Raw genomic sequence first — 14880 nt, 5'->3', positions numbered from 1 at the left:
CATTTTTTCAGTGATGTAATCAGGTTGGTGGAACATATTTGGGAGTTTTCTTTTACACATCCAGTAATGTCGCTCACCTTGCTTACGTTTCGGGGTCCGTCAGACATCTCCTCAGAGCTTCTGACTGAGATGTCTCCTCGCCGCTAGCTATATGTAGCTGATGTAGGTGGCGCTTTTGTACCGAGAACATAATTCTAAACGTGCACGTTCGTATCCCCCCTCGTCCTGTTTCATCACTGGGGTTGTCTTCTCTGTCTATGCCCTTGGCCCCTTCACAGTCAATGTGGCCCGTCACTGCTGATTTTTACAATGTTGTACTTGTGTTTTTTTCTATAGCATCATGCAATCAATCTTTGCTTTCATGTCTTATTTGTGAAACCTTCGTGGTTACTTGATAGTTTAACTGTATATCAAAATAAGCCTTTCAAATTAAAAAAATGCTATTATCTGTTATAGTGACAGTAAATTTTGCTTCATGGTTGTAACTTACCAAAATAGTCTACCTTCTTCATTCCGTTATTTGCTTTACAGCATCCAAGACTATTGTCTTTATGCCTTAGGTCTTTCTTTGCCTTTGTTTTGCCTCAGGAAAATGAGCGATGGACGATATTTGACCTCTGACGTTCCATTTAGCTGTTGCAACATGCGCTACAATCGCCCGTGTATCCACCACGGCCTCACCGGTGCCGCGGCAGGCACACACTACAACTTCAAGTACGAAGGAGCTCAGAAACACATCATTTATCAGACGGGCTGCAAGGAGGCGCTCATGAACTATTTCGGCGGACAGGTTCTGGAGACTGTCGGGGGAACCATCATGGTAATCTGGGTCTTTCAGGTAAGCCGTATTTCAACGTAAGAAGAAGATACAGTAGAAGACGCTTAATTGCACGGCCTATTTGCCAATCACCCGGCTTGTGCAATAATGCGAAGTTATCTAGCTGGACCGCACCTCTTGCGTTAATCTGTTGTGCAATTAATTGGCTTCTACTGAATGAAGAATATTGCACAACTCTTATTTGGGCAGAGGAGATTATTAGCTGATATAGTTTATGCAAACGAGGACCATATTTCCATAATTAATGACAACACATTTGATACACCAGTTGTAAAGGTTAAGATCATTTGGCAAAGGTATGAGGTCGTGGAACTCTAGTTTCGGTATTTTTTGCTAATAACAAAGCAATATGATTCTATATTGCCCATTTTCGCATTGTGGTAGTTGTTACATCTAAAAATCTGTCTGTAGCATCAATCGAGTCTCTTGAAATCTGATGTACATCTTTTTCTTCTTGCCTCGGTCGAGAAATGAAAGTGAAATTCATTTTTAATTTGCTTTGGCAAAATAAGCAAAACCTTTCGTCAGCTGTATAGCTTTCGTTCATCCGTCACGTATGAATCAAGTGAATAAAATATTCTTCAGTGACACTTTTGAAAGGCATAAACACGTACCTTCAAATGTTCGATGTCTAGCAGCAGCACATCTTGTTCACGGAGTGACCTAGTCTCGCGAGATAACGAGACTAGGACTAAGCATGTCTCGGACCTGCCTGTTTCTATACTAGTATACAATTTATGAAGCTGATTCATTTTTATTTTATTTATCTTATTTATTCATTTATTCAAAATGCGACGAGTACATTACACAGACCTATAGGCAGCACAGCTGATAACATAGGTCTACAAATAACATAAACTTACAGTGGTACAAGACAAATTTAGATAAGACGGTATGTACAAATGGTATTAGAGAGATGAGAAATAAAATACTACGGAAGCTTAAAAGTAAGTAACATATCTATGGGAGGTCAGAGGTCGAAATCTAAGTAATGAGAAGCAAATGTGGGCTACTAGGCTACAATAGGCTATACATGTCTTTGGAATCTATAAAAACAGCATTAATGTAGGCTTAGGCTACATAGGCTACAAGAGGCTAGGAGGAGCAGATGGAAGGTGCTGTGAATCGGTTTGTTGATGATAAAAATGAATGCAAAGCATCTGAGAGTTTTTATTTTGGTTTGTAGCAACGTTATGACCTGGAGAAACATTAAGGAGATTCAATGACGTCATCGTCACGTGACTGCGCCCCTTTCACAGATTATTCTACCCGTGTGTGAAAGAACGTGCAAATAATGCACGTCAAACGTGGTGGAAGACGGAACACATTTTATGTCAAACTGCTCTTTCTACGATCACGAAAGGAAAGAGCTGTTTGAAGAGGCCACCAAATTCCACCCAAACTTCTTCACATTCACTAACAAAAAGAAATCAATTCTCCTTCTAACATCACAAAACCCACACAACATCACAAAACCCACATAATAGAAAAGGTGGGATCTTTCGTCTTCATTTTTTTAAAAAAGGAGTCGAACCCAATAACCCAGGATCTAGAGTTAGCTTTTACTAGTTTTAGACAAGACACTTGTGATATTGTTTTTACACTGTTTGAATCTCTCATGCCACCTGCAATTAGCCCACGGGCAAGAATTTGCAATATACAGTCAAACCTGTCTATACCGGCCACACAAGGGACTGGAGAAATATGGCCGCTATAAACAGGTGGCCACTATAGAGAAAATGTTGATCAATTGACCATGAGCAAGCAACACATGATTTCAGTTCCCACCTATCTTTCTCACCAAGTAACATTGTCTCGATCGGTAAATTCACCGACAAAGACTTGCACTTTAATGCTCAAGGCATGCATACCTTCTGCTACCACCAAAATGACCCTGTCAGGAACTCCAAATCCTCGCAAACTACAATTTCAAACTCGGTGCAGGGTGACATAAGGCTGCAGTATGGTTGCCAAAGGCAGTGTTTCTGTATCAACGGGACCGGAAATCGTGTGGCCGTGTTGGACAGGTGGCCGCTAAGCCTATTTCTTAATCATTACGAATCCAAGGGACCGACAAAAAGTGGCCACTAGGGCCAGGTGGCTGCTATGCAAAGGTGGCCGCTAACACAGGTTTGTCTGTACTTTACTATTATTTTGGTGACGTCACTGTTGTTTCTATCACTATTTTCCCGCCCTCAGCTGGCCGTGACCTTTGGAGTCAGGTACCTACAGACGGCCATCGGAAGCATCGACCCTTCAGATCCTGAAGGAGACTCAAAGGGCCACATCTTCGCCTCACCCGCCAAAAAAGACAAAGACACGGAAGGCGGGGGCGGCGGCAAACAGCAGAAATCGAAGAAAACGAAGAAATTTGGTAAGATCACGGGGAAATTCGGTAAGAACAAGAAGAAGCCAGTTCCCCCCGAGCCGGATTACGACCAGGTCCCCGATGAGGAGCCACTTGAGTGGACACTTGACCCTTCGGATAGCAGTTTTGAAAACGAACCGGACGCAGAACAAGCCCCGGCCGCCCCGGCCCCACCGCCCCCACCGCCACCACCATAACAAATCTAATGTCATTGCGAGTCCGTACTTAGGCCATGTTGATTTGATTATATGGATGACATTCACGCACACATTAATATGTGTCTGTTTCCAAAAACAATACTGTAAATCGTATCATTTAAAGCAGCTATGAATTTGGAAAAAGATCGGATAACGGATGCTAAGTTCATAGAATGCTAAAGAAAATTCCAGAGTCAAAGAAGAATATGTGAAAGAACAAGACCGTACTCACCATGTTTAGTCATCTGTTCCACCTTCCTGACCACTTAGATTTCATATCGAATGCAACTTTTTTTGGCCAAACTTGTTTTTATTCGCACGCTCGCACCAGTTTTGGGGTTCCCAGAGGGTGTCATCCATATAATCAAATCAGCATGGCCTTACAATACAAATGAATAAGAACATATTCGTACTCATGTAAAGCAATGGTTTCAAGGGTTACCGTTTGTTCTGAACATATTACACAGGAACTACTGTGAATGGTGATATCACGAGATGGACTGAAAGGGTACTTTGAAAAAGGATAATAGACTGCAAAAGAATTACATCAATTGTATTGCGTATTTTCTCGTATAGATAAGTGCTGTTTGATAGATGGCTTGCTATTGTCACGAATACGGAAATCTACGTATGTTTCTGTCGCAGGCAAAAAAAGGAAATGAGGATGCAGTCGCTTCCAGCCCATCTGGAGACGCCACCTTGCAGTTTACGACAGAACTGCAAGTCTCGACCCTAGCGAGCGAAACCTTGCCTGTCCCGAGAACCCATGGGAACTCACCCATCATGTATCTGTCTCAAAATGTTGATTAAATCGTGAAACCGATGTGTCAGTGGTGACCTTGTCTTGTATACAAGGCTGTCCTGGTTGATAGAATGCCACGACGACGACCAATCAAACGCAGCGAAATTAATCAACCTATGTGGTTTACCCTTCAGATATTCAAGGGCTGCAAAAACAATCATTGCCCTGTTCCAATGGTGGAAGGTTAGGCTTAAATAAATCTTATGGCTGAAATCTTTGCAGACTCCAGATTTAGTGACAGAGTGCGAAACAACACAAGAATATCAGGATTTTCAAGACAGACACCATAAACGTTGTATTAAACAAGGCTTGAAGCGTGGTCTCAAATCCAACAAGTCTTTCATTTCTGTATTCAAGAGTTACACAAAGTGACACAACAGTGGACTAGTATTTCCTAAGTTAACAACTGCAGTCATGACTACATGTTTCTCACTAGTGTCACTTCTATAAGTACAAGCAAGGCTAACTGCATGATATATTCTCCCATTTTGGTACCCCCTCGTAATGTTGACCATGTCTGGAGGGCACACCAGGCGAAAAATCAGGCTGATGTCATCCACAAAATTCACTTGCTGTAGCCGTAGCGAACAGGACGGTTAGGGGAGGGTCTGGGTGATATCAATCTAGTGTGACCCCATCGCCATAGACAACAACAGCTTTATCAATTTAATTTCCCGCATCTCCACACCCCACAGCGTTCGTCATTGCACTGTCCTTAGCTATAGTCTCAGTGTACCAGACGTTTGGTTTGAAACAAAGCTGCCGATTACACTTTTTTTTTGTTTTTTTTAGTCACGATTTGTCACATTTTTGCTTCGTATTCTCAGTATGATGGTGAGCTGGGTTCCTCAGATGGCGTACACTTGTCAGCTGTCATTTTTTTTTTAAATCCTGAATGAGTTGTTTGAAGGAGGATGATGACAGCGTTTCAAATAGGACGTGACATCAATTTGCATGTTTCCCGCGTTATCACTACAGTATTTTTGACCACCGACGCCGTTACGACCCTTGTAATTGGTCCTCAACTGCCCATCAGTTTCTGCGAGGTAACGATCCACGTAATTGGTGTAGAAATATGTTCCAAGTGCCGCATGGTCCCTGTAGGCTTGTCACGGTCTGACAGCGGTTGGTGATTACTGGGATAATTACGAATTTAGAGTTAAAAAATTTCATATTTAGGTCACAGTAAGTAAATTTGATGGATGACATCAACACGCTCATTGGTTTTCCACTTTTTCATGGATATTGAAATATATTATATTTTTACCTCCGGGACTAGTTCAATAGTAAAAGTGGTTGTAGTTGTAAACTTGCTAATTGAATCCGGTCTACCAAACTAGTGACGCTTTGTGCACCTCTTGAATGCAGAAATAAAAGACTTGTTGGCTGTGATACCACGTTTTGTGGTTCAATTCTTGTTACAACGTTAATGAAAATCAAACCATCTTGTCTTTTTTAACCATCTTGTTCTTATCACCCTTTCGCATTTAATTTGAAGTCTTAAGAGGATGTCATCCATGGAATTTACTTGCTGTGGCCTTAGTAGGAAACAACGTGCACGGGCTTGGCCGGTCACATCGCACGGCAACTGACAGAAAAATGACTGTAATCTTGAGACAGTGATAAGTGTATTAATATTGTACGTAAGTCCAGCCGTAGGTTTTTCTTGACTGTCAGTTCTGTAAGAGTTACACAGAACATCGAATGTGCTCTCATCTTCTGGACAGATGCTCTATAAGAGAGAGTGGAGCGCGTTACTTTACTTTTTATACCTAGTCCCATCCCCATACCTGGGGATTGGGGATTATATATGGCCATAGTGACATCCAGTAACAGCCTTCCACACACCCCTGTCGCTGGCTCTGTGGGCATACTCTACCAGTGAAACGACGCTCAAAGCCACCGACTATTCTCCCCACGATCCCAACCGCTGCTGCATATACATTAACAATAAGATCAAACCACCTCCTACGACTTTCCCTGAATCATAAATCTTATCCTGCCTTTAAAACTCAGCCATCTTTGTTGCAGATCAATAAATCGTTTGAGTTGTGGGATTTGTGGAACGTATTTGATACTCTTCATCTGTTAATCCCTAAATGGGCACAAAGGCTGGCACATACGATGCAGACCGTGCGCATGGTGATATGTCTAAATCGTTATGCAAAGTAGCCAGCTGGGGAGGTAAAATGGAAAAGCCATGAGATGTTTTTTTTCACCATTTTACATATTTAAACTGCGGTGTACAAGGTTTCTCATGACATTGATTTCAAGCAAATAATAAAGGAACCATGCCAAATTTTAAAAATGACACTGTGCGCTTGGTGAATTCTACACATTCCATATCCGGTGTCCCTCAAGGATTATCCTCGACCCATTGCTATCAATTCATTATGGTACTTTTCTCAAATCTATCATTCAATACGTAATTCTGTATAGTGGTGAATGTAATCGATCTGCAGATTACTTTGTTAGGTTGAACTTTGTCACTTTCTGCTCAAAATTTTCCCTTCAGTTAATACTCATTCCGGATGCCAGCCAAGTAGCAGGGTGGTTGAAAGCAGAGATTGAAAGCACAGAGGCGACTTAACCACCTAAGTCAACATTTATTCACCACGCAATTCTACACTTTTGTGTGCCTAGAAATGTTAATCGGCACAGGTGCGTTCCTTCGCGCACTTGCCTATGGTGGAACTGTGTAGACTTCGGCCAGTTATAATGGCAATGCAGGTAATGCATGTGGTGCTATTGGAAAGCGTAGGAAAAGGCTCATGTATTACCTCAAAGATCAAAACTTCCAACGACAAATACGTACCCTCAAATGCTAACCTGCTTTTTCAACTCTCATAAAATACATTCTATATGCATATGACTGTCTGCACCCCCCCCCCCCCCCACACACACACACACACCACACCCCATCAAATACCTTGCATTGTTCTTGTAGGTTCAAAACAGCTATTTGGCGTCCGAAAATAACTTCATCGGGTTGGCAATTATACATATACGAGGGGTGATCAATAAGTCCTCGGCCTCACCAACAAATAACAAGCACAACTCAGATTTTCAGGCGAAACTTTATAGTATGAAGTCTTTTATCAATATCCTCCAAATTTCAAATCATTGGAGTCATTACTTTCCAGGCATTCGTTTTTTCTAAATTAGAAGGTAAGTGGCGAGAAAAAAGTGGTGTGAATTGTGATCAGACATGTGTGGGTCAAGTTCCCCATGCCGTAAATTAACAAAAGACATTGTCAAAATGTTTGATAATGATTCTCTACCTATTTCAAGCAAAAAGAATTGGGTTTCTAACTTCCAGCAGCGCAAATTGACCCGCACACTCAGGTCAGGTCAATTGTCCACGTTTTTTTCCTTCTCCCTCACCTAACGTTACTGGGTGTCGCCTGCAAAGTAATGATCACAATGATTTGAATTTTGGTACAAATTTATATAAGACTTTATACTTGACATTTATGCTTCGAAATCTGAGCTGAGCTTATTATTTCTCGGTAAAGCTTGTTATTTGTTGGTGAGGCCGAGGACTTATTGATCACCCCTCGTACACATATAGTCAGGTTCTTTTGGCACAACCAAGTCCTTACGTCCAACGTTTCAGGGTAGAATGACTGGAAACTACTTCTTGCTGCTACTTATAGCCGATGTAGGTGAATAAAAAAATCAGCTCCAGTCATGAACAGAGACGAGGGGGGATACAAGCTGAGCCACGTTTGGGACGGCATTCTTACTGCTGCAGCGCCACCTACATCGGCTATAACTAGTAGTAGCAAGAAGTAGTTTCCAGTCATTCTACCCTGATGATGGTGTCTGATAGACATCGAAACGTTGGACGTAAGTTAATCCTTGGTTGTGCCAAAAGAACCTTACTATATGAAGCTATTTGGCGATGATTCCACTGTATATCTCATAAGATGGAGATACTAGTATGTCATTTTTTACAACTGGTTCAACAAGTAAAGAATCTTTCCTATCACATCTACCCCTAAACGGCCCAAATTTCACATAATATCTCATCAAGAAAGGGTTTTCAATAGTTAAGTGCCATGTTTTTATTTCAGTCTCTCACCGTTGGGTCTGGGCGCACGCGTCAACTTTGGAGTCCCTCTATAGGCGTTTGCAATCACGTGACTTCAACGTTTTTGACGTGGGCTTATAAATTTGACTTGTATATTTATGATATACGTAGTTATGACATCATACATTGGGAATTTGTAGGCCTGGCCATTCCAGGCTCAACAAAACACCACATATTATTACCATCCATCTTTTTTTCCTTCTCCGTTTTCCTTCCAAGGAATCTGTACACATAGGACTGACATGTTGATCAACATTACTGCACTAGTTTGAGTCAGAAATTATTTGTGACTTGTCAGTTTTTGTGCCTGTAAAACCTCATTCCTTTACGTCCGTGCTTTGTGTATTGTTTCTTGGCCCTTTGTTTCCACCTCCCTGTCAATGCCTGACGAAGAAAGTACGTCATAGGACCAGTGTCAACTATGCTAAGAATGTTTTGAGACGGCATTGACTGTGTTCTAGAGTTATGGTGTGGGTGACCCTCGCGATCTTCAGAAATAATACGAAGTTTTTCAACAACAGAGGTTCAAATCGTAAGCCGTTTGCGATAAGGCCAAATCAAGTAAATTCTATGGATGACATCCTATGCAAAAATAATGAGATAGCGCGAAAAAAAATGGTTAAAAAATAAACAAGGTTGCTAAATTAATAAATAATGATAAATAGACACCATAAACGTCATAACAAGATTTGAAGTGACAAAATGTGGAATCACAACTAACAAGGCATTCATGTATTAAAGAAGTGAACTAGTGTAGTGAAATTCATACTAGTGTCGTACACTGGTATCACTTGCGAAGCTGGCATTTACATGCATGGCTTCCATATTGGTGGTACATTTGTACTTTTACAAGTTTCACTTCTACAACTACACTCATGGCTACCTCCTTAGTGTCACTTCTACAAGTATATATTGGGCTACAACACACACAAAAAAAAACATGTTTGCCTATTTTTGTCTATCTGACCATCCCCAAAGAGGAAAAAAATTATTGTTTTTTTTTCTGAAAACAGGCGAAAATTAATGAGCGCGTTGATGTCATCCATAAAATTTACTTGCTGTGGACTATGAAATAAATCATTCGCACGGTCCAAGACAGCGGATTTACTTTCCTTTGACGCCTGAGGAAAATATATAACACCTCCTCATAATATGGATGCGCTAGCTTTGGAAAATGACCTGATTGTGTTGCTTCTAAAGTTGTGCCAAATTGTATAGACGAACTTCCAGAATTCTACACTTGTAACCAGAAGTCTACCTTTTGATATTGTTAAAGGTTGGAGTCTTCTCCCAGCACGTAACGTTAGGTCACCTTTATCCGTGGTGTAACCTATTTCCGTTGCATTTAAAAGACTATGTATCTTGGGATTTCAGGTTAAATTGTAACGTTTTCAAAATATTGCAATGTGAAACTACCGTCTTTCGACTTGACGATCCCAAAATAACATATTTTTAAATACAACGGATATAGGTTAGCCCACGGATAAAGGTGAACTAACGTTACATCCAGCGAATTTCCAACAAGGTTGTGTGTTTTTGGATATCGGTAGGGCTAATTTTGAACAAAGACGTAAAAAAAATCTGGTGTCAGAAAGGATGGGATGATGGATAAATTCATATGATAAGAATGACAGGCAGCTGTTGTATTTGTATCCATGCATGTCAGGTGTTTACAAAATACGTCAATGCTTCAATCATGAAGTTCAATCATAATTTTTTCATAATTCAAAATGCCCAGCCTTAATACTGTAATGATATATATATTTGAGTGAGAGGTATGGGTGCTTTTAATGTTACTCTAGTGGCACAATTTAAAAGCACTGTCAGGAGGTGGAAGCCACCTCAAGGTCGTTTTCTATACGAGAAACTACAAGTGATCGCCATTTTGTACAAGAGATGTGTCCCATTGGGGACATTTACATAAGGGCGGGAAAGTTCGTTACAGAAAGAAAAGCAAATAAAGTACAAATCTGACGACAAAATGACACACTGAAACAAAAATAGAAAGGAAACATTTTTGCGAAAATGCAGAATTTTTCCCCAGTAGCCTTTTGTCAAGCTATGAACACACAATACTATTTTGGCGAGTAAAAATAAACAGGAAATTTTTACTTGTTTTGGGACCAGGTCATCATTAGGCTCGTCAATTTGCAACAACAGATAGTATCTAACCTAAGCTCTGATTGGCTACTGACAGAAGAAGAAAGAAAAAGAACACACCAGCAAAAAACGATATGTATTCCCTACCAAGGAAAACATAAAAATATGTATTCATTTATTGATTGATCTTATAGGGATATCATGGATAACTTTTGTTGAATTACTGTTTTATAATCCTGTTCATGTCAAATTCCATTTCCAATTGTCAATTGTTATGTCAGCACGGATAGCTATTGTGATATACTCGTATGTAATAGCCACAGGGTACTTGGCCCTTGCTGTGTGTGCTGAACACTCAAACCAATAAACAAATGCTGACAGGCAATCTAAAACACAATTCAGGGATGGAGTCCGCTTGTCAATGGCTTTGCTGCAACTTAGCGTTAACGATAACGCACACAAGAGACAATTTAGATCATTTTGGTGCATATCCCTCTAGAAATGAAAACCATGAAGAACTTGTTGAGCCGTTTTTTTATCGGATTGTATTGAGTTGTTCGGGCGTTTTCTTGTCGTCTGGTATAGTATGGAACTAAAACATTGCAGAAAAACGACACTAGGAGTAGAGCCTCGTGTTTTAAATATTTTATATTACTGACCTTCATTTCCATCGTATCATACATGGTATATCATATCACTGCGAGCACAATTTATTATCAGTAGTGGCCTGAGTTTCGGTGTTTAGTCAATGCGTTATTATTAAGCATGGGATGGATATTCATGCAATAAACATGCAATCCGTAATCACAACTAAGGCCACAGCAAGTAATTTTCATGGATGACATCCTCTGCAGACTGCAAAAATAGTGCGATAGGGCGAAAAAAAAACAAGATGGGTGAAAAGAAACAAGATGGCTACATTTTCAAAAATAGGCACCATAAAGTTGTGATGAATGTTTTAACAAGAATTAAAGGGACAAAACATGGTATCAGAGCCAAGACGGCATTCATTCCTGTATTCAAGATATGTACTGGTGTGGTAAAAGTGACACTAGTGTGTTAGACTGGCATCACAAACAAAGTCCGCGTAACCACACTCATAGCTTCCATATTGGTGTCACTTTTACAACTATCCAATAAGTTTCATTTCTACAACTACAGCCCTGGGTACCTTGCAAGTGTCACCTCTACAAGTACAATTATTAGGCTACAATACAACATATTTGCTCATTTTGGTACTTTATCGTCATGTTGACCATCCCTGCAGAAGAAAAAAATTCTTGTTTTTTTTTCTGAAATCAGGCGCTGATGTCATCCATAAATTTTACTTACTGTGGCCTTACAAGGAACAGCACCGCTGGAAAAGCAATTTGGGCCGACGTAAACTAACTCAGCGGACGCAAACGTTCATGACAGGAAGGATACAACGTTTTTTTAGCATGCTCATAATTTCTTAAACTTCAGATTATCTTCGAAAAGAGATGGCTAAAAATTCATCAACATAAAATGATTTGTATTGCGAGTAAAAAAAAACAATATGACAAAGATAGAGAGAGAGAGAGGGCTCTTACAAAATCCACTGTTTTCGTTGAATATTCTCCTATCTTTAAATCGGGTCACACGAATGCGTCACTAAATTCCCACTTGAGTCAGATGCATGTTTCCCATTGAGCACTCCTGGGAGTTCTAATGAAATATGGGAATCTAATATCTGGCGGGATCTGCAATAAATTGCTCGTCGGCTTGTGCAAAACGAAGATAGTGCGAGTACCCTGTAGGGTATCCACTCACAACAAGTGATAGCGCTTAATACTAGTACGTGCACTGTAAATTGCCATGATATATTCCACAGCCGTACACTATATAGCGACTTACAAGGAGTGCAATAATACTTGAGGGGCTTGTTGCCGCCGATGTTGTGTTGTTCAACGCACGTACATACCTCGTACGGGGGCTGTATTTTACCTTCCCCTGTAATCGTAGCCCATTCAAGGCGGTACTTGTGGTCAAAGGTGGTCATTCAGAAGGTCGCCAAGAGGTGAAATTGCACACTGAGAAGCCTTCCAGGGTCACGCACATACAATTGTTGTCGGTACACCATTTAGGCTGGAGTATTTGACAAGCCCTGAGGAAAAGACCTACGCGGTCACTTTAACACCATTGTTCCTGTCAAATATGTTTTGCAGGTGTAGCATACCCTAAGGGTGGACAATAAGAGTAACTACTGCCTCTTTTGTTTGAATGTTTGGACCGAATCTTCCTAAACACAATGGCGAGTGAAGACTATCTCGGATTCCAATCTTTGCTTATTTTCCTCCGCTTACAGCCGGCGTTTAGTTCGACAAACTCCCCTTTGAGTTGGTAAAACCGTTCGAAGCTGCCCCGTCGTGACGTAGCGGGGTCAGTGCCCAAAGCCCTACGATCTGTTACCGAAGCTCTACGATAGCCTCGTATAACGTTTAGTGCGACATTCCCTACAAGCTGTAATGTCGCTTGGCCCCATGTCTGCAAGCGTGTCCATGTGTAGTCTTTCCAAGAGAGCACTTTGTCCCAAAGCCAGTACCTTTGTATGAGAAGTTCTCGTTGAACTTGGGCTCGTAACTCGTCGTCCAATAACCGTGCCATGTTGTGGTCTGCGGCCAGGTCTGCAGGGAGGTCCCCCTCGATGGTTTGCAAGGACAGGTCGGCCCCGTGCAACAACAACAAGCCGACAACGTCGACGAACCCTGCGGCAGCGGCCGTGTGAAGAGGGGTGTATCCATTCGAGTCCTGGATGTTACAGTCCGCACCGTGGCTTAACAACACCTTGACGCAGTCCACGTCGTGTTGTAACACCGCCAGGTGTACCGCCGTCAGCCCCGTGTGCGTGGTGGCGTCCACGTCCACGGTGTTCCGCCGGAACGTAAGAATCCGGCCAAGTTCGGCGGCGTCGCCCTCGTGCACGACCGAGTGGAGAACCACGTCCAAAGGGAAGGCGATTTTTCTCCCTTCCATAGGGTAGGTCATCGCTGGTTGCCTCTTAACAAACCCCCAGTCTTCACGTCATTTCAGGGCTCAACCCCAACGTAAGGCCTCCCGAATCGATCCCAGGTCCAACAGCTTGGCATCCCAAAAGCAGCTGCAAGTCAATCAGGACGCACTAAGAGCAACAAAATGTCGTTTCACTCGTGCAAGCCACCGTCCAACATGTTGGAGTGAAGCCAGTTGTGTGTGTGTGCCGCCGCGGAAGGCCAGAAGTTTCCCGGTTTGCACGCCGCTCGTGACGTCAACTGGTAATTGTCTGGCGGGGTGTACAGAGGGGTGTTTATTTGCGCTGAGCCGCCCCAAGGCCTCTTGAGGACAGGGGTGGTGGGTTAAACCTGTTTTGGTAAACCTATCCACCCGTGTTGTTGTTATTATGGACTATGCTACACCAATGGTCAACATCGGGGACCAACCAGTGGTGTTTCATAAGCAGAAACGTAGCGTTGGCGACGACATATCTTTGGGGTGGATTCCTCTCTCATTTTCCCTCCAAAACCTTGCGGTGTGAAAACCTTTCTCTAGTCCTTCAACAAATCACAAGCACTTAGTGCGGAAACACTGCAGGCGTGATCATCAACCAACCGGCTTGTATACAAACAGGGCCGCGTTACAGATTTAATTACCTGACCAGTTTCACCTTTATGACGTCAACATGTCTCAAAGGGGAATGGAGTGACCTTTGTAGGGGGGAAAAATAATGTTAACGTTCGCAGGTTTTATACAGGTCTTGTTCAGTTGTATACGAGATACCGTACTGTGTCTGTGTGACTCTTTCTTTCCACTAGGACGGCGCTCTCGCCGCGCTCTCTCTGCGACCTTAAGTTTGACAGATTGCTCAACGGATTCTACAGAAAAGAAACGAATCTTTAACACTTTGTGTGTTTTGTTGTCTTCTTAGTCACACTTGTACGTTTTGTATGCTATACCCAGTGTGAATGCGAAGGTTACACATACTATTTTGGTCGCAGTGAGAGCGCAGCGCGATCGCCATGTAGTGGAAAGGGGGCCGAAAAGTGCATGCATATCATTCCGGGCGCGAACCTTTATGTATATTCAACAAAATTCTCTGCGAAGAAAACAGGAAAACAGAAAATAGAAATGTGTTTTGGGTCTCGCACTTATAATACGATTTCCTTTTCAGTAGTCATACAAAATATATCTTTTGTATTCATCACGCGTCTTGCCTCTGTCTTGGAGACGACTATATAGTAACTGATAAGAATGTATGTTGGACTTCGGACCTTATATCTTTCCACTGTTGTGATTGCACATTTGGCACTCGGAAGGACAGTTTGTGGTTACAATCACTCCTGAGTCCCGTTGTGGAGTTGAAAAACAAACCATATGCACCTGTAAACGTAAATCACAAGGGGTTATGCTGCCGGGATGAAGTGTTTGTTTTATACATTGCCACAAAACGGGAGAATCTAAAAATCAGGTTTGGTTATGTCTCCTTCA

The 14880-nt window shown here is 41.8% G+C and overlaps 2 protein-coding genes across 2 annotated transcripts in view; one reads left to right on the top strand and one right to left on the bottom strand.

Annotated features, from left to right (window-relative positions):
- The window catches only part of LOC118418333 (peripherin-2-like), a 9318-nt gene extending 5364 nt beyond the window's left edge, over nucleotides 1-3954 (top strand). The window contains exons 5-6 of the mRNA XM_035824242.1: nucleotides 589-838; nucleotides 3038-3954. Of these exons, the coding sequence (XP_035680135.1) occupies nucleotides 589-838; nucleotides 3038-3403 (616 nt within the window). The 3' untranslated portion in view covers nucleotides 3404-3954. The remainder of the gene's footprint in view (nucleotides 1-588; nucleotides 839-3037) is intronic.
- Nucleotides 3955-5226: 1272 nt separating this feature from the next.
- Nucleotides 5227-13404, bottom strand: LOC118418248 (protein phosphatase 1 regulatory subunit 27-like). Its single transcript, XM_035824125.1, has 2 exons — nucleotides 12962-13404; nucleotides 5227-5341 (listed from the first exon to the last, which is right to left on the bottom strand). Exons 1-2 carry the CDS (start codon nucleotides 13402-13404, stop codon nucleotides 5227-5229), a joined length of 558 nt encoding a protein of 185 aa, XP_035680018.1.
- Nucleotides 13405-14880: the final 1476 nt, after the last annotated feature.

The sequence above is a fragment of the Branchiostoma floridae genome, chromosome 1 (assembly GCF_000003815.2).
Source record: "Branchiostoma floridae strain S238N-H82 chromosome 1, Bfl_VNyyK, whole genome shotgun sequence".
Classification (NCBI taxonomy): Eukaryota; Metazoa; Chordata; class Leptocardii; order Amphioxiformes; family Branchiostomatidae; genus Branchiostoma; species Branchiostoma floridae.
Note: the sequence above shows the minus strand (reverse complement) of the source record. Positions and strands in the feature narration are given on the sequence as shown.

What these genes read in the sequence shown, in the direction of transcription:
- LOC118418248 (XM_035824125.1), bottom strand. Translation starts at nt 13,404, where the DNA reads ATGACCTACCCTATGGAAGGGAGAAAAATCGCCTTCCCTTTGGACGTG. An exon ending in CGAGAACTTCTCATACAAAG is followed by an intron (nt 5,342 to 12,961) that starts GTACTGGCTTTG and finishes TAATTATCCCAG; the next exon opens with TAATCACCAACCGCTGTCAG.